We start from the raw sequence: 18,877 nt of genomic DNA on the forward strand, positions 1-18,877 counted from the left end.
TCGCCTTTCTCCTTTTCCTTCCTTCCTTCATTTCTCTCGTCTTCACTTTCTACAGCCCTTCCTCCTTTCTCCTCTTCCTTCCTCTCTCTATCTCTCTCCGTCCCTCCTTCCTATACTTCCTTCCTCTCTCTCTCTCTCTCTCTCCGTCCCTTCCTCCTTCCTTCTCTTCCTTCCTCGCGGCTTGTTCACGCTTCCGCTCGCTGGAACACACTCGCCAACAATCGCATTAAGCGCTCAACTCGCCCGAACTCCTCAATGAGCACAGCGCTGCCCTAGGACGGAGGCGGCGGGCGGGTGACGTTGAGGCCCGCTGGCACGTATACACAGCCACTCACTAGCGCCGCCGGGGGAGCCTTGCCGACGGGGGAGGAGGACGCTACTAGAAGGGGCCAAATTAAAGCTTCTACCGTGAAATAAGCAAACTATATAGGAACGGAAAGATATACGCGATCAAAGCAATAAGTTAATATACGTTTGAAAGGTGGAAATAAACAACAAACAGTAATAGAACGTTGCTATAGGGCGATACATTATAACAATTACCACGAAGTAAATAAACGAAATAAGAAGAATCATGTACGCGTGCAAAGCGAGAGGTAAATTTATCAAAAGGTGGAAAGAAAATAAGACAAACAGGAAGAGAAGGTAATTTAAGGGTGGCAAATTAAAACAACAACGGCGGAAGAGACAAAGGAGATGATGACATGATATATATGCGCGTTCAGAGTGACAGCTGAATATATTAAGAGTGGAAAGGAACAACGACAACAGCAGGGAGAGAATGCTAATAAAGGGCTATAGATTAAAACAACTACCACGAAATAAGGAGGGGGAGACACACATGTTCAAAGCGACAAGTGCATCTATTAAGGGCGAAAAAAACAATAACAAAAAATGACGCAAACAGGAAGAGAACTCAACTCCAGGCTGATAGATTAAAACGCCTCCCACGGAACACACAAGCGAGATGAGATGAGAAAGATATGTATTGAAAGCTACAAGTACATCTTTAATAAGGGCGAAAAAAAGCAAGATAAAACGACGCAAACAGGAAGAGAACTCAACTCCAGGCTGATAGATTAAAACGCCTCCCACGGAACAAGCAAGCGAGATGACATGGGAAAGATATAAGTGTTCAAAGCGACAGAAACATATATCAAGAGGGAAAAAAAAAAAATTAAAACAGGAAGAGAATGCCACTAAAGTCTGATAAATTAAAACACCTCCCACGAAACAAACAAACAAGATAAGATGAGAAGATATACGTGTTCAAAGCGACAGAAACATATATCAAGGGAGGAAATAAATAAATGAAACCAGGAAGAGAATGTCGCTAAAAGCTGATAAATTAAAACGCCTCCCACGAAACAAACAAAGGAGATTGGGTGAGAAAGATATACGTGTTGAAAGTGACAGGTGAATATATCAAGGGAAGAAAAGAAACAACAGGATAAGGGAAAGAGAACGCTATGAAATCCAGGTTGATAAATTAAAACGCCTCCCACGAAACAAACAAACGAAATGAAATAAGAAAGATATACGTGTTCAAAGCGACAAGTACATCTATCAAGGGCGAAAAAACAGCAACATAAAACGAACGCAACTCCAGACCGATAAATTAAAACGCCTCCCACGAAATAAACAAGAGAGATGAGATGAGAAAGATATATACACCCAAAGCGACAGGTAAATATATCAAGGGAGGGAGAGATATAACAACCACCAATAGGAACAGGAAGAGAACGCCATACCCTCCAACAAGCTGAGAAATTAAAACTACCGCAGAATAAATAAATAAGGTGAAAAGATATATACAAACCCAAAGCGATAGGTGAATATATCAAGGGAGGGAGAGATACAACAACCACCAATAGGAACAGGAAGAGAACGCTATACCCTCCAACAAGCTGAGAAATTAAAACTACCGCGAAATAAATAAATAACATGAAAATATATATACACCCAAAGCGACAGGAGAATATATCGAGGGAGCAGAGAAACAACAAACAGGTATAGAGATCAAGGGCGGAAAACTACCTCATAACACCCTCATAAAACAACCCAATATGCTACAGCGTGATAGACTGAGCCTCCGCCGCGACAGACGAGGAACATTCAGACGACTCGGGGAAGAGATGTTGGGTATACGGTTGCTGTTGTCAGACGCATCGAACCTTCTCATCAACTATTCTAAAGGGTCGAAAAAGAGATCAATCGGATTCTCATGGTACAGAAGAAAGGTCAAGCTACCAGAAGGATCATAAAACTACTCCTGGAAATGCCCGAAACTCCTGCGAAAAGCGTGTCAAAGTGTCAAAAAAGTGTCAGATAAGTGTGCTCGGGCGCCGAAATGTTAAAGAGTATGGCCCCTTACGTGTTCTTCTGGTCTCACTTTGTGCCTCTGAGGGAAAGTGGACAACGAAAGAGAGCCCAGAAAACACTTATGAAAGCCCGAAAGAGCGCGTTGTGTTAGAAGTGAAAAAAAAGTATATACCCCCCCTCCCCCCTGGAAAAAAATAGAGTTGAGTTGAGGGTAGAGTTCATTCTGCGGGTCTCGTTATAATGTGTGTTTGTCTGCAAGTAATTCATAAACGGTCTAAGCTTTAAGAAAACATATCAGGGAGGGGAAAAAAATACATAAGCCCTCCTTGAAAAATAATAGAGCGGGGAAGTAAGCCGATTAAGTGACTAAAGAAACGGGGATTGGAGTTTAAGTACCTCATAGCAGGGAGGAAAAAAAATGGAGAGGAGGCTTAAACCGATTAGGCAAACAAGGGAGACACGACTTGAGGAGAAAACTTGAAGGAGGAGAGGGAGGAGGAGAAGGAGGGAGATGTTGGAGGAGAAAACTTGAGGGAGGAGAGGGAGAAGGAGGGAGATGTTGGAGGAGAAAACTTGAGGGAGGAGAGGGAGGAGGAGGAGGGAGATGTTGGAGGAGAAAACTTGAGGGAGGAGAGGGAGAAGGAGGGAGATGTTGGAGGAGAAAACGTGAGGGAGGAGAGGGAGAAGGAGGGAGATGTTGGAGGAGAAAACTTGAGGGAGGAGAGGGAGAGGGAGGGAGATGTTGGAGGAGAAAACTTGAGGGAGGAGAGGGAGGAGGGAGATGTTGGAGGAGAAAACTTGAGGGAGGAGAGGGAGGAGGGAGATGTTGGAGGAGAAAACTTGAGGGAGGAGAGGGAGAAGGAGGGAGATGTTGGAGGAGAAAACTTGAGGGAGGAGAGGGAGAAGGAGGGAGATGTTGGAGGAGAAAACTTGAGGGAGGAAGGAGGTGGTGGAGGAAGAGAAGGAGGAGGAGGAAGCAGGGGAGAATATGAAGAATAGGAATAGGGAAGGAATATGGAGGAAGAAGAATAGGAAGAGAGAATAATGGAAATAAGTAAAGAGAAGGAATGGGAAGGAATAGAAAGGAAGAAGAATAGGAATAGATATAACAGGGAAAGCAAGAATAGGGAAGGAATAGGGAGAAAGAAGAATAGGAAGAGAGAATAATGAAAATAAGTAAAGAGAAGGAATGGGAAGGAAGAGAGAGGAAGAAAAATAGGGAAAGAGAGAATATGGGAAATAGGAATAAGGAAGGGATAGGAAGGAAGAATAGCAATAGAGAAAATAGGGAAGGAATAGGAAGGAAGAAGAGTTGGCATAGAGATAATAGGGAAGGAATAGGAAGGAAAAAGAAGGGATAGGGAAAACAGAAATATGAATGGGAAGGAGAAAGTATAGACAACAACTTGAGGAGCGATAAACCGATTAGGCAAAGGAAGGAAGGAAGGACTTGGAGGAGAAACAAGTGAAGGGCGGATCAGGAACAGGAGTTAAACGATCGAGTCCTATTGAATATCGACAGCAAAAATAAAATAACTGGATACCTTACCGGAGGGGGAATGATAAAATAAGCGGAGGCAAGACTAATGGGAGAAACAAGTGAGGAGGGAGAAGCGTCGGGGAGAGTGAAACCAAAATATAAAACGGAAGCAATAACTCGACGGGCCATTAATAGATAAGGCAAAAAAGAATAGAAAATAAGAAGACAGAGTAAAAACAAGTAATGGGGAAACGAGAACAGGATGAAAAACAAGCAAAGCAAGGAAGGAGAAATTAAAACCTAACTTGAGGGGACATAACCATTAACCAACCACGTGAAGGAAGGGGTCAGAGCCTATAGGAGAAGCTCTAGTCACGTAAATAAAGGGATCAAAAGGGATCGCCTGACCTCCTCAGTCTCGCCTGACCTCCTCAAAGGGACAGACGTTGACCTTGCTGCTGCTGCGGCATCAAACCTTAACCTTGCTTTTCACCTCGTCTGGTGAAACGACACTTGTTATTTTGTGTGTGAATCGACTCCGTGTGTTACATTTTAACGTCACAACTTTTGAAATCCGTTCATCCACGTTTTTAATTAACCGTTACTTAAATAGGCCCGTACGCCTTCTCAGAAATCGAACGACTAACTGTGCTTGTTTACTTTTCTGATTTAGCACCACTCAACTTAATTAATTAACGTCTAACTCAGTGCTGTGACGCGTCTAACTAGTGTTTGAAGTGTTGCGAGGATTACCTTACAGTGAGAGGACTTCCCTGCTGAGCTGAGCGGTTAAGTTATATATCGACTTTTTTGTGTTTCCTGTCTTTCCCCAGTAGGATTACAACTGCACGACCTAACACAGCACCCAGTGAAAGACAGTGAGCTTCTTGTGTCTAACTAACGTAGAAAATCTGTCACTAACGTAGAAGTACAAAGCTTGACCCGTATACCAGCACACCTGTTTTGAAAAGGAGGAAAAGTTTAATCCCAGAGAATTTTAATCCCGGAGGGAAAACACGTGCGGGCCTCATAGACGCCACACCTCAAACTCTCCCGCGTGACTCGACCGATTTAAAGCCGCCTCCTCCAGGTGTTCACCTTAGTCCACGCGGATACAAAATTCATCTTAACTGTAAAACACACAATTATATCGTCTTGCAACAGTAAAAAAATTAAAAAAGAAGTAATCATGCCGACCAACTATCTCAATGGCTGTAATTGTTCAAAGAAATAGGCTGCGATTCAGTACCAAGCCAGCGACTCGATGTGTAGGTACTGTGTCTTAGACTTACGTATTCAGGCACTACAAAAACCAACGAGGAACTAACGCTCCAATGCGTTGATCTGGGACACCATGATGGCCTTCCTCAACTCCCTACCCTCATTCTTCTTCTTCTTCTTCTTCTCCTCCTCAAACTCATATTCTGACGTTCTGACCCACCACTCCTCCCTCCCTCCTCTGCTGCCTGAACTCGCTCCATCCCCCACATTCCTTCCGCCCCATCCACCTCCCTTGCTACCTCATCCACTCCCACTCCACTCCCCACCCCCACCTCCTCATCCTCCCCACCTTCTCATTCCCCTCCCCTCCCTCCAACACGATCTCCGCCTCTCTGCCCCCAACCACCCCTGCTCCGCCAACTCCTGATCCCACCTTACTTATTCTCTTCTACTCCATCCACCTCCTTCCTACCCCATCCACCTCCATCCACAGTACCTGCTCTCCTTCCTCTCCCACCAACACCCGTGACTCCACCTCTAACCTCAACACCACTCCATCCTCCACATCCACCACCAACACCAACACAAACAACGCCTACACCTCCACTTCTGATACCACATCTCCTCCATCCACACCTCACCCTCCACCCTTTCCCAGCCACCCACTACTAACACCACCACCACTTCCAAACCCACCTTAGCCTTCCCGAAGAAATCACAAGACCATTCTACCAGCTGTCACTTGTACGAACCAGACGCTGTTTCCTGGTATGGGCAAACTAACTACTAGAGTCAATTTAGTTGGAGACAGTGTGGTGAGAGGCCAACTTACGGAGTTTTGTGGTCGGAATACGTTGACACGGCAGCGTTTCTGTATCCCCGGAGCCAAACTGGACGATATTGAATCAGCTGTCGATGCAGTTTCAGTAAATGCGAAGGACGACACAGTGTATCTGATCCATGCGGGAACCAACGACCTTCAGTCAACTCAAATTCAGGACCTGTTAGCAAAATACCGTCAAGTCATTCGGAAATACAAGACCAAGTCCCTCACATCATCGTCTCTGGAATTCTACCGAGAGTCAATACGTTCGCCGGATACAACAACAGTAAAGCGTACGGCGTCAACACTAGTCTAAAGCAGTTATGTAACGATGAAGGCGTAGGGTTCACGAACGCATGGCATCACTTCAACCAGCGCCCAGATTTGTTTTGGGAGGACGGACTCCACTTGAACGAGGTTGGTTCGGCGCGGCTAGGAAGGCTCCTGAACGATGCAGTTGAAAGCTTCTCGAAAAGCTATTCAAAAAACTGGAGGCGAGGGCAAGGCAAAGGCAACCCTTGATCAACCGAACCGTAGCGTCGATGCGGCTTGCAAGAAACTGTGTAACCAACGACGCCTCCGACAAGCGAACTCATTCAACACGACGCGGCCAAACCAGTAGTCACATTTCCATTTTGTACACAAATGCACGCAGTCTATTACCCAAAAAGGACGAAATTAGGGCGTATATTGCAACTGAGAAACCAGATGTGGTAGCCATCACAGAGACTTGGGCCAACTCTGCACATCTAGTATCTGAACTGTCATTTCCCGGGTACGAAAGCTTCCAAAAAAATCGAATGCACAAGAAAGGAGGAGGAGTAATTTGCTACGTAAAAAGTACGCTCCCTGCCATAAAAATAGACAAACAGGACGCAGAGAATTACGACTCCGTCTATGTGGAAATAACTGCGAATAATAAGAAACTAACACTTGCGACCGTATACAGGCCTCCAAAACAACAGGCAGCCGATGACACTGCCCTGTACGAAGAGCTTCACTCTTTAACACAAAGTAAACAAGCAATAATAATTGGGGACTTTAATTGCCCTAACATTGACTGGGGACAATTGACTGGAGATCAAGAGGGTAACAGGCTTATAGAAATGGTGGAGGATTCGTTCCTCACTCAAGTTGTAACTCAACCAACAAGAGAAAACAATCTGCTGGATCTGGTATTAGTAAGCGACCCCGACCTCATTCGCGACTGTGAAGTTGGTGAAAAAATTAACGGTTGCGATCACCACTTAATCCGTTTCAATGTCAACATAAGTCACAAAATCGTAGACTATACGTCAGTGATACCAGACTACAAAAAGCAAATTTCAACCTAGCCCGTGAGCTGCTTCCTCCGCGACCTGGGACCAACTTCACCTAACCGACAATACAATCGACAACGTGTGGAACAACTTCAAAGATAAGCTTGGGAGTAGAAAAGGCTACAGTGCCGACGAAACCCAGGCGAGTAAATGGTGCCGTAGATCCACCGTGGATGACCAGAGAAATAAAGGGCGGTAAACTTAAAAAAGGAATTATAACCTAATGAAAGAGAATGACACGGCCGAAGCCCGTACTCAGTACCACAACAGCCTCAGAGCTTGTCGCACCCTTATTCGGAGTAGTAAACGCAACTACGAAAAACAAATAGCGCGTGACATCAAGACAAACTCAACAAAATTCTTCACATACATCAGATCGAAAATGAAAGTAAAATCCAATATTGGTCCCCTGACAGACGAGACTGGAGCTGCAACTCAGGACAGTAAACAGATGGCCAGAATCCTCAACAGTAACTTCGCATCCGTATTCACAGTCGAGAACATCGACACCATGCCCGAGAACCCTGACCCGCCGAGGGGAATCACGCCCTGAAAAATTGACTCAATATGCGACCAAGAAGTGAAAGAGTATTTGGATAAACTCGACACGAACAAGTCAACAGGACCTGACGGTTTGTCCCCGCGGTTATTAAAAGAGCTTAAACAACAAATACTTCAGCCACTCACTAACATATTCAACCAGTCTGTTCAATTGAAAAAGGTCCCGCAAGACTGGAAGATGGCGAACGTAACACCAATTTTCAAAAAAGGAGACAAAAGCGTTGCATTAAACTACAGGCCCATAAGTTTGACATCAGTGGCAGGAAAAATACTCGAAAAGATTATTAGAGACAAACTTGTTAAGTTTCTAGAAGACAATAATGTAATCTCCGACACCCAGCATGGCTTCAGAAACAAGCGCTCCTGCCTAACGAATCTATTAGACTTCTTCCAAGGTATATATAAGAACTGGGATGCCCACATCCCCAGTGATGTTATATACCTGGACTTCGACAAGGTACCGCACGAGCGACTCCTTAAAAACTGCACTCGGCGGGCATTGGAGCCAATCTGATCGCGTGGATAAGAGATTGGCTCACCGACAGAAAACAACGAGTACTACTCAACGGACAGCCTTCCGATTGGCTTCCAGTCACTAGTGGAGTGCCTCAAGGGTCAGTGCTGGGACCCATTCTCTTCATCATATATATCAACGACCTCGAATCAGGACTGAAATCCACAATATCGAAATTTGCTGATGACACTAAGGTGGTCACAAAGACCGACTGCGAAATCATTCAGAAAGACCTCAATCACATTATCGAATGGTCGGAAAATGGCAAATGTCCTTTAATGTTGACAAATGCAAAGTCATGCACATTGGGTCCAGAAATAGTAAACACACATACATCATGAATGGGAGACCTCTGCAAGCGATGCAGGAGGAAAAGGATCTTGAGTCACTATCAGCAGTGACCTGAAACACGCGAATCACTGTAAAAAGCATACAACAAAGCCAACACTATGCTCGGGTTCATAGCGAGGAACTTCGAGTGTAAAACGCCAGACGTGATGCTATCCTTGTATAATTCCATGGTAAGACCGCACCTCGAGTATGCAGTACAGTTCTGGTCTCCTAATTACAGAAAGGACATTGATTTACTGGAAAGGATTCAACGACGCGCCACGAAAATGATACCAACCTTAAGGGCTCAACCGTACGAGGAACGACTCAAGCGACTCAATCTCTTTACATTGGAGAAAAGACGCCTACGAGGAGATATGATTCAAGTCTTCAAGTATCTAAAAAAATTCAATAACGTCGATTACTCCAATTTCTTTGAATTGCAAACCAACCTAAGAACTAGAAATAACGGTTTACCCATTCAGTCTAGTCGATGTAACACAGACATCGGAAGGAGTTTCTTTTCAAACCGAGTCATCCGTCACTGGAACAATCTTCCTTCAGAAGTAGTAAATGCGAATACTATCAACTCCTTCAAATATAGAATCGACCGTCACTTCGCTGCGTCGGGAGTAAACTGAATATTGAGTTGCTTTCATCTGCTCCTCAATATCGAGGCTGCTCCCCAGGCCCCAGGCTGTCGAGCAGATTAAATCACCAAAGCGGGCAACCTCGTAATGAGCCAATAGGCTTTCTGTTGCCTGCGTTTCCATGTTTCCATGTTTCCATGTATATAGTAGAAGCTCTAGTAAGGGAGGACTGGAAGGGAGGAAGAGGAAACCGAACAAGAAGAAAAGAAGGGAGTTAAGGAATATTTGACCCTAGAACACGTAAAGCGATTAGATAAAGAAAATAAAGACGAGGAGAGAAGAGATAAAGAAGAGGTAGAGAGAACATAGGTAGAGAAGAGAAACTAAGAAAAGAAGAAGTGAGTTAAGGAGTATTTGACCTTAGAACACGTAAAGCGATTAGATAAAGAAAATAAAGACGAGAGAAGAGAAAAGAAGAGGTAGAGAGAACATAGGTAGAGAAGAGGAACTATGAATAAAACAGGAGAAACTAAGAAAAAATAAAGAGAAAGAAAGAGGAACTAGGAATAAGAAAGAGAAACTAAGAATAAAACAGGAGGAGAAACTAAGAAAAAAGAAAGAGAAAGAAAGAGAAAATAAAAAATAAAACAGGAGAAGTGAATTTAACACGATCAGGTAAAAAGGTGGGAGGGAAGAATTAAATAACCTGGAAGCCGTGAACGAATAATATAAAGAAACTAAAAACGAGGAGTAGAAACAAAAGCGTAAACAATAATAGAGAAGGAGGAGAAGTTACACGAACAGATAGAAAAGAGAAAGTAAATAATTAAATAACCTGGGAAACCATAACCCAATAATACTAATAAAGAGAATCAAGACAAAGAGTAGACACAGAAGAACAAACACGAATAGAACAGGAGAAGGAAGAGGAGGAGAAGGAGGAGGAGGAGGAGGATAAGTAACACGATCTAACACAACACAATCAGGCAGAAAGGTGAGACTAAGGGACCAATTAACCTGTGGAACCGACGACTGACTAAATGAAAGAAAACGGAGACGAAGGGAAAACAGAAGAATAACCACGACAGGAGAAGAAGGAGAAGTAACAGCATCAAGTAGAAAGGTGCACAGAGAAACAATTAACCTGAGGAGCCTTAAACCGAGTAGATAAACAAGGGGCAAAAAGGAGATGCAGCTTGAGGGAAAGACTAATTGGGTTGTAGCAGGAGGAGGAGGAGGAGGAGCGTGTCATCATTCAAGAGGGCGAAAGTATAGGAGAAAGTGACCTGAGGAACCGCCAACCATGCATACAAAGGAAATAAATTAGAGTTGAAAGAGAAGACTAATAAAGGGGAGAGAAGCAGAGGAGGAGGAGGAAGAGTAACTCAATCAAAAACAGAAAGGAGAGTAAAGGAAGAGAAGGAGGATTAAAGAAGAAGAGTAAGGAGAGAAAAGGAGGAAGACAAGTTGGGAGAGTAGGAGAGTAACCGTCAACAAGGCCGATAAACGAAATAAAGAAGAGGTAGAGGAGAATAGTGATAAAGGAGAGGAGCAGGCGGAGGAACAACACGACAAACTATAAGAAGGAAAATAACCATCAACGGAGCAGATAAAGGAAGTGAGGGAGAGCTAAAAGAGGAGAGTAATTAAGAAGGAAGAGAGGAAGAGGACAAGTAAGGCGGTAGGTGGTATAGGAAAGAGTGTAAAGGACCAATTGATTACAGGAGACGCCAACTAAACAGAGAAGCGAAATAACAAAGAGTCAAGAGAAAGAGTAATTAAGGAAGGAGAGCAGCAGAGGACGAGTAACACGATCAAGGGGAATAGGAAGGGAAGTAAGAGAACGATGGGCCCGAGCAGCCGTCGCCCAGGCAGATAAACGAAATAAAAAGAGTCAAAGAAGAGTAATCAAGGAGGGAGGCAGCGGAGGACGAGTAACACGATCAAGGCGAGTAGGAAGGAGAGTAAGAGAACGATTGACCGGGCAATCTGTAAGCCGAGCAGGTCAAGAAAATAGTCTAGTCAGTGAGAGGAGCGGCCGAGGACAAACTGGAAAGACAAATAAAAATATCTAATAGAGGTAAAGGTAAAGTTGAGGGCATACGGTTTGCTGCGCTTTGCGTCGAGGCTCATATCCGATTCTTTGTAAAGTGTGACATTCAGGTTACCGTGAGTTACCTTCCCCGTATTTCCTTGAGTAATCATTTAGCTGGATGGGCTTTACGAGATCCTAGATCAGCCGGGATCGAACTCCGGCCCGCGGGATTCGTAGTCAGGCGTGACAACCACTACACCACGGAGGCGCAGTGAGCACCCTAGCTGAAGCAATCGAATAAGAAACGAACTGGCGAGTAACCGGCAGCGAAAAGCTGTGCACCGATCAAGTAGAAAGATGGGAAGCAATTAGAGGAGGTCTTAATTTTGACCTGCTGGTTGATAACAGGCTGGGGCAGAGAATCTTCATTTAGTCAATGAAGACAAAAATAAAGGAGCGATTAACTAAAACTGCCGAGTCTGTGATGGAGGAGCGGTAATCACCAGCCGTGAGCCAAAGGGGAATCAAGGGCAGGCGCTCCAGGTTATTTTGGGCTGATGCATCAAAAGGAAATTGCCAGCGTTGATCGCGGCTCACGACGCTGGGCGAGGGCTGGACGGGCCGCGGCGAGGGTCTGGGAAGGGAAAGGAAGGAGGAAGGGTAAATAAAAAGGAAAAAGAGTTTCAGAGTTCTGAGGATGTCGGTTTCGATCCCAAAGTTGGTCTGCGATAGTACGGCGCCACCAAAGGCAGCGTCCCAAAAGTGGACTTTCTTGGAAGTAAAAGTTTTCTGTGATGTTTGCGGAAAGTCCTTTTCCCTGCCGCCCACTTGTCCGATAAAAGGCCGGAGGGGCGGCTCGTGTGCCGCTCCTTAAAGTGACAGATAAATATACGTGTTTCTTCTTCCCCTGAGCAGAATATTTCCAGCTGTAAAACTTGGTCGGTGTTGTGGTGACACAGAAAAGAAGCAAAGCCGCGCACAATGGAGGCCCGTCACGTGACTCCTGTGTGAAGGGCCGTGGACAGAGCCAGACCGGTGTTTCTGACGCGGCCCCACACGATGGGGCTGTGAGTGAGTGTCCCGCCCATGGCCAAGGCCGCCCCGGCTATCGCGGTAATGGCCAGCGGGTCCCGCTCCCCCCTGCACAGCTCCCCCAGGAGCCGCAGGTACTCCAGCGATGACATCGGCTGCCGCTACTCCAGCCTCTCCCACACCCACCTCATGCCCCCCCTGGCGGTGTCCCACCTGGGCTCCTCCGAGGGCTCCCTTCCCCGCCGGCAGTCTGTGGCGGCCACGGTACAGACGGAGGAGCGCTACCGCTCCCCCCGGCAGCTGCAGCACAGACGCCGCTCCGAGTTTTCCGCCCATGAAAAACGGCGACGGTCCCGCGCCGAACTGGACAATATGAGGGACAACGCCGGGTACCGCGACGCCGAGGCCCTGAACGGCGGGCGGCGCGGCACCCGCGGCTCGCAGATGCTCAACGCCTACGACCTGGACTCCGCCCGTCTCTCTGTGTCTTCGGGACGCCACAGGAAGACGTCCCGCCACAGCACACCGCCGCGGGAGGAGGACCCTGAGGAGCGGCGTCGCAGCCGCGTGGTGCTGGTGTGTGCCTCTGTGGCCGTGGCCATCTTCCTCATCGCCATCCTGCTGGTGGCCGTCACTCTCAGGCTGTCGCCCACCATCGACGAAATGGGTGAGTACCAATATACCTCTCTTTCTGTCCCGCCCAGCCCCTCGGACCCAAGGTAGGTGTGCCAGCCAACACACAGTTTTATGTCACACTTATCGGCCACAGGCACACAGGCACTTGTCACCAGACGACCATTTCTACACTTGGAGACACGAATATTTGGTCTCATCACACTCAGCCTCACGAACTTGAGTGCATCGTGGGTCAGGGGAGGAAACGGAAACTATCTTAACTCATGTATGAACTCCGCCATGGCCCATGAGCCACCATCAGCGGCACCGGTGGCCCGCCTGGCCTTGGCCCCGTGGCCGGGCCACGCGCCGCCACATACCAGCGTGACGGGGCAAAGTTTCCCCGCCGCGTCGCGCCTCGCGCTGCCGCTCAGCCTTAAATAAGTAAAGCGACAATCACCCGCTCGATTACGATGCACGAGGGAGCTTCCAGCGCCGAAGATGAAAATGAGCAGCACTAACGAGCTGCCGAGAGACCTGTGGAACGTGGAGCGTGATAATAAGCTGTGTGTGTGTGTGTGTGTGTGTGTGTGTGTGTGTGAGCGTATACACACAGACGGAGGGGTTTACACGTCATCACACGCCAGCCAGTGCGGCGCCGGCATGCCAAGACCACCGCCAGGGGGTGAACACGTCACCCACGCCCGCAGCGGCCTTATTGTACCTCCGCCGTGGCTCTCTTTGTGGCCTGCAGACACCCGCACAGCCCTCAGCAGCGGGAGGCGGGGGCTGAATAGGATCCTCGGAGCTTCTCTAAACACCCGCCTTGGCCACGCCGGGAGATCGGCGGGGCGGCGACCACCTCTCCGGCCCCGGCGAGTTTAATTATTGTGAGAGAAAACTCTTCTTTCTTCAGGGTGAAATATACCTCGTTAGAGTCTCTTAATTTATCTACCGGCCCATAATTAAACTTCATCTGCTATCGCTTTATCCTTTCTCTTAATATTCACGATGCCATGATTTAAGAAGGATTACAGTGTGAACCTACGAACTGGCTTTTATAATTCGTTTTTTATTATTTCATCTGACTATAAAAATCCGGAGGGTATGATTAATTTGTGCTTCTATAGAAACATTTTATTCTTGAGTTTTTCTTTGTGTCTGAATGTTAATATTTCAGTTTTATTGCGCCGATATTGTGTGTTAACGAGTATATTTCTTGCGATATTATAAGTTCATCTGCTATTTTGACGGTTCTCTACCTCCTAGATTACTCTGATGCCATATTCGTGCACCGTTAAAATAAGTCCTGCCGTGCATACATATTAAGGGAAGTATAGGCTAATATATATCTCAATTAGTATACATATTTCACGCCTTGGGAGCACTTCGTAGTTAGCCTCGCCAGGTAGCCAGCCAGGTGCGCGCGTCTGAAATGCTTCCCGCGTGCCGCAGAGTTTCGCGAAAATGCAGAATTCTTCGTCTTTGGGCGTCATTATTTGCAGAGGGAAAGTTGTAGGCGTTAAGACCCATCATAATGTTTGTTGCCCTTACTTTGTGGAACCATTACACTTGGTCTAAATGGTGTGTGCGTGCGTGCGTGAGTGCGTGCCTGGGTGTGTGCGTAAGGGGTAAGTGTGTGTGGGGGATGATGTGAGTGAGTGAGTGAGTGACCGACCGGCCGACCGAGAGAGAGAGAGAGAGAGAGAGAGAGAGAGAGAGAGAGAGAGAGAGAGAGAGAGAGAGAGAGAGAGAGAGAGAGAGAGAGAGAGAGAGAGAGAGAGAGAGAGAGAGAGAGGAATATAAAAAAAAACCCGTTTCTGAGAGCGAGTAATCTGTCGGTGAGAGAAAAAAAATGCGAAGGAACTGGACAACAAATAAACAGGAGACAAAGCAAGCAAGCAAACAAACAAGCAAGCAATCAAACAAGCAAGCAAGCAAGGGAATGAGTGCGTGAGTGCGTGCGTGAGTGGGCTAGTACGTGAGTGACAACAAAAAGAGGGAGGCGGAGAGAGGGAGGGAGGGAGGGAGAGACAGAGAGTGGGCGAGGGATACCGAGTGAGTGAGTGAGCGGGCAAACACGAGAAGGACGTCAGAGCAACAATAAAAGATCAAATTAACAAGGACAGTGATGCATGGGAGTCACACACACACACACACACACACACACACACACACTTGCGTTGCTCGTCTCGTCCTCTCAGTGAGCCGCCGCGGAGCATTTTGATATAAGGACCCGGTCGACGATCTGCTTCTATACGCCGGGTGAGCTTGTGAGTGACTTGCATCGACGACCTAGCCTGTGATTTACTTGTTACCGCTGAGGGTCTGCTGTGTCGTGTGTGTGTGTGTGTGTGTGTGTGTGTAAAAAGAGAAGAGAGGAAAGGAGAGGAGAGGAGAGAAAAGAAGAAAAGAAAAGAAAAGAAATGAAATGAAATGAGAAGAGAAGAGAAAAGGAGAGAGAGAGAGAGAGAGAGAGAGAGAGAGAGAGAGAGAGAGAGAGAGAGAGAGAGAGAGAGAGAGAGAGAGAGAGAGAGAGAGAGAGAGAGAGAGAGAGAGAGAGAGAGAGAGAGAGAGAGAGAGAGAATTCAATATACTCTAATAGAAATATGTCCCACCCAGAACTCGCGGCTTTAAAAAGAGGAGTATTTCAATCCCACAAACTGTAGATCTGGCGTAGCGGTATTGCGTCACTGCCCGAATAGATACTGATTAACTAAGCCTACTAAGGGGATGAGGGATCGGCCTATTTCTTTATTTTACCGAGTGGCCGTGTTGTGCTGCGTCACTGGGGGAGGAAGAACCTTATTTCAACCCTTTTAACAACGCCATTCAGGTCACTTCTGGCGAGTCCGTAAGAATAAAAACATCACTCATTGCCAACAGCTTCGTTCCTTTCCCGCTACCTGCTTATCGTGACAGCATCAGAGTGGCAGCTGCGTCCCTGGTTTCCTGCCCATTATCAGTCAATTATATCGTGTTGGTGATGAAAACGATATATATGCTTGTATTTTCTTCCCTTGAGGACGAATATATGTCAAGGGAATGGTAAGATAGCCTGAGTAAACAAGGATATATATTTGTTTGTAGTTTTTTCCTGTTGGGCGAATGTATGTTGAGAGAACGATAAGGTTTAGTCAAAAGGAACAAGGATAGATATATAATTGTTTCTTCTGCCTTGAGAACGAAAGTATGTTATGAATACGTGTTGTAAAATAGCATAAAGGAACAGTGTGTCGTGTTTTAAGTGTTGCCACCTGTTGAGCACTGTTGTAGTCACTCACTGGACTGGGACGGATTAGTATTCATTTCTTTATTTAGACAGGTGGTTGGGGGAGCTTGGTGCACTCCGTTGGTAATCCACGTTTCTATTTCAGCTCGTTTCTCTCCGCCCAGGATGCTGTCAAATAGAAACAGTGTATTTGCATCGTTAATCTTAATTAGTGAAGCCGGGCAATCAAGCATCGTCACCGCCGTCAGTGGCAGGTAATATCATTTTACCTGGAATTCGGTTGATGCTTATATTCAGAACACACCGAACCAACAAAAGCATTATTAGGGTTAGGAAATTACTGGTATACAATTACTCGTCCGAATGTCCAGTTTGTTGTTATTATGAAAGTGTTAAATAATGTGACAACGGAGATGAAGGTGTTCATTCGACTTTATACATTACTGCTGAGATGGGTCGGAATGGCTACTGAGAGATTAAGTATATCATTTGTTTTATGATTCGTTATTAGTATCAACGTGTTTTATTTTGTGATCACGGAGATAAAGGTGTTCAAGTCTCTATACTTTACTGAAGGATCACGTATATTCTTCTTTGATTCCATTACTTGGCTTAATGAAAAACACTCCTTCAGCAAATCGCTATATGAGATAACTGATGAGATAGACAAGATAGGTCGATGTTACTACGGAGATATCAAGTGTATTATTTGTTCTTTGATTCCATTTCTCAGCTTAATGAAACTCACTCCTTCAGTAAATCACTATATGAGGTAACTGATGAGATAGACAAGATAGATCGAGGTTATTACTGAGAGATCAAGTACATTATTTCTTCTTCGATTCCATTACTCAGCAAAATGAAAAACACACCTTCCAGAAATCAGTGTTCTTTGAGATTCAGCTTCAAATAACACGCGAGGCAACACAAGTATTTTTAGAATCGCCGGCTGTGGGTGTCGTCGGAAAACACAAGAATTCGTTGGCGTATCGTCGGCAGCGTTGGTCTGGAGACACGTAGCAAGTGGAATATAACCTTTCAGTTCTTCCACCTCACAGTGCGCACAACTATTTCATGTTTGCTTCACTATAACCTTTCCGAACACACAGACAGAGAGACCGACCGACCGACCGACAGACAGACAGACCCTCTCCCCACACCCACACACTCACACAACATGGACTCGTGTAAAAGTAGTATTTCTTAACAATTTTTCCAGGCCTCAATAACAGGCCGGCAGATGCCTCTTTCGTGGCGACAACTTTTCTAGCGGACGAAATATTTCCCTGAGACGAACACAGTCTTGGAGAGATTTTAAAATTTTACCTGAGGGCGACTTTCACACGAACAAATACTGACAGCTCTTCAACGCTATGGTATTTTTCTCCCTGGCGCGACCTTTATTGCAGTACATAGGTTGCTCTATATTGTGTTTCCAGTACTGTATTTTCCGTGTCTTGGGGAACGCTGGAACTCCTGCCGGCACACAATTTTTTTTTTTCCGTCATAACAAGTCCTCACAGCTCTCTACTTTATTTCATATCTTACGCTAGGAGAGAGCGAGCTAGGGAACGAGGGAGGGGGGGGGAGAGAGAGAGAGAGAGAGAGAGAGAGAGAGAGAGAGAGAGAGAGAGAGAGAGAGAGAGAGAGAGAGAGAGAGAGAGAGAGAGAGAGAGAGAGAGAGAGAGAGAGAGAATATAGACTGACAGACAATAATACAAGAAGGAAAGAAAAAAAAAACGAACCAAAAGACAGGAAATGAACACACACACACACACACACACACACACACACACACACACACACACACACACACAAAGAAAAACTAAAAAGAGAAAAAAAAACCACAGACAGAAAAACAAGAAAACAAGACGCAAACAGACAGACAGATAGACGGACGAACAGACAGACACATATCCAATCAACCAATCAGAAAGACAGACAGACCCAGGGAACAAAACTAAACGAAGAAGAAGCAGAAGAAAAAATCAATTAGGTGTGTTTGCGCGCACCGACGTTCCTCGAAACAGAGGTTACCAACACACCACTAACGACGACCCTCGCGCCCGCCTTTCCCTGGTCCGCGGAAGCCAGAATTTAGCGGCGGATTTTTCGAGTTGGTAAAGAGCTTCGGCAATATCGGGATGAGGAAAAAATGATGCCGGGAAAGAGCGGATGAGTGGACGGATGGAGTGATTGACGAACCTAAAGTTAATGGAGTGTAAAGAGATAGATAGATAGATAGATAGACAGATTGACTGATGAAGAGTTAAAATCATTGCCGGAATAAGGAGATGGTGTAGGGTGGAGAGAGAGAGATAGACAAATGGATAGAAAGATGGGTTGATAGGGAGGTCAACAGTTTGAAAGATCGACAAGGAAACTACCTTGGGAATTTTACGGAACAGTTAAAAATGATGCCGGGAAAATAACGGGACGGGAAATGGATAGCTAGGCAGATTAAAAGATGCTGTAAAACGTAGATAGGTAGATAGACAGGTAGATAGATCGACATTTTGAAAGGTAGACAAATAATGACCTCTGGCATTATAGAAAATATCTGAGAAATGGTCCCGAAAAAAGAATAGGACCATAAATGAGTAGATAGGTAGATAAAGAGATGCTGTGTAGTGTAGATAGTTAGATAGACAGGTAGACAGACAGACAGCTTGAAAGGTAGAGACATGAATGAATGGATAAGTTTAGATAGATATAGCAACAGAGATATAGGAGGTCAGACAGAGACATATAGATAGAAAATATAACTAAATAAATATAGAAGATAAAGTGTAAAAGTAGAAAA

At 45.6% G+C, this 18,877-nt stretch overlaps 1 protein-coding gene across 3 annotated transcripts in view; it reads left to right on the forward strand.

Moving 5' to 3' along the window:
* LOC126986914 (uncharacterized) overlaps window positions 1-14,390 on the forward strand; it is a 37,144-nt gene extending 22,754 nt beyond the window's left edge. For all 3 annotated transcript variants that reach the window (XM_050843425.1, XM_050843423.1, XM_050843424.1), the window contains exon 2: window positions 12,111-14,390. In XM_050843425.1, coding sequence (XP_050699382.1) covers window positions 12,282-12,950 — 669 coding nt within the window. In that variant the 5' untranslated portion in view covers window positions 12,111-12,281 and the 3' untranslated portion in view covers window positions 12,951-14,390. The remainder of the gene's footprint in view (window positions 1-12,110) is intronic.
* The last annotated feature ends 4,487 nt before the right edge of the window (window positions 14,391-18,877 follow it).

This window comes from Eriocheir sinensis, chromosome 63 (genome assembly GCF_024679095.1).
Source record: "Eriocheir sinensis breed Jianghai 21 chromosome 63, ASM2467909v1, whole genome shotgun sequence".
Lineage (NCBI taxonomy): Eukaryota > Metazoa > Arthropoda > Malacostraca > Decapoda > Varunidae > Eriocheir > Eriocheir sinensis.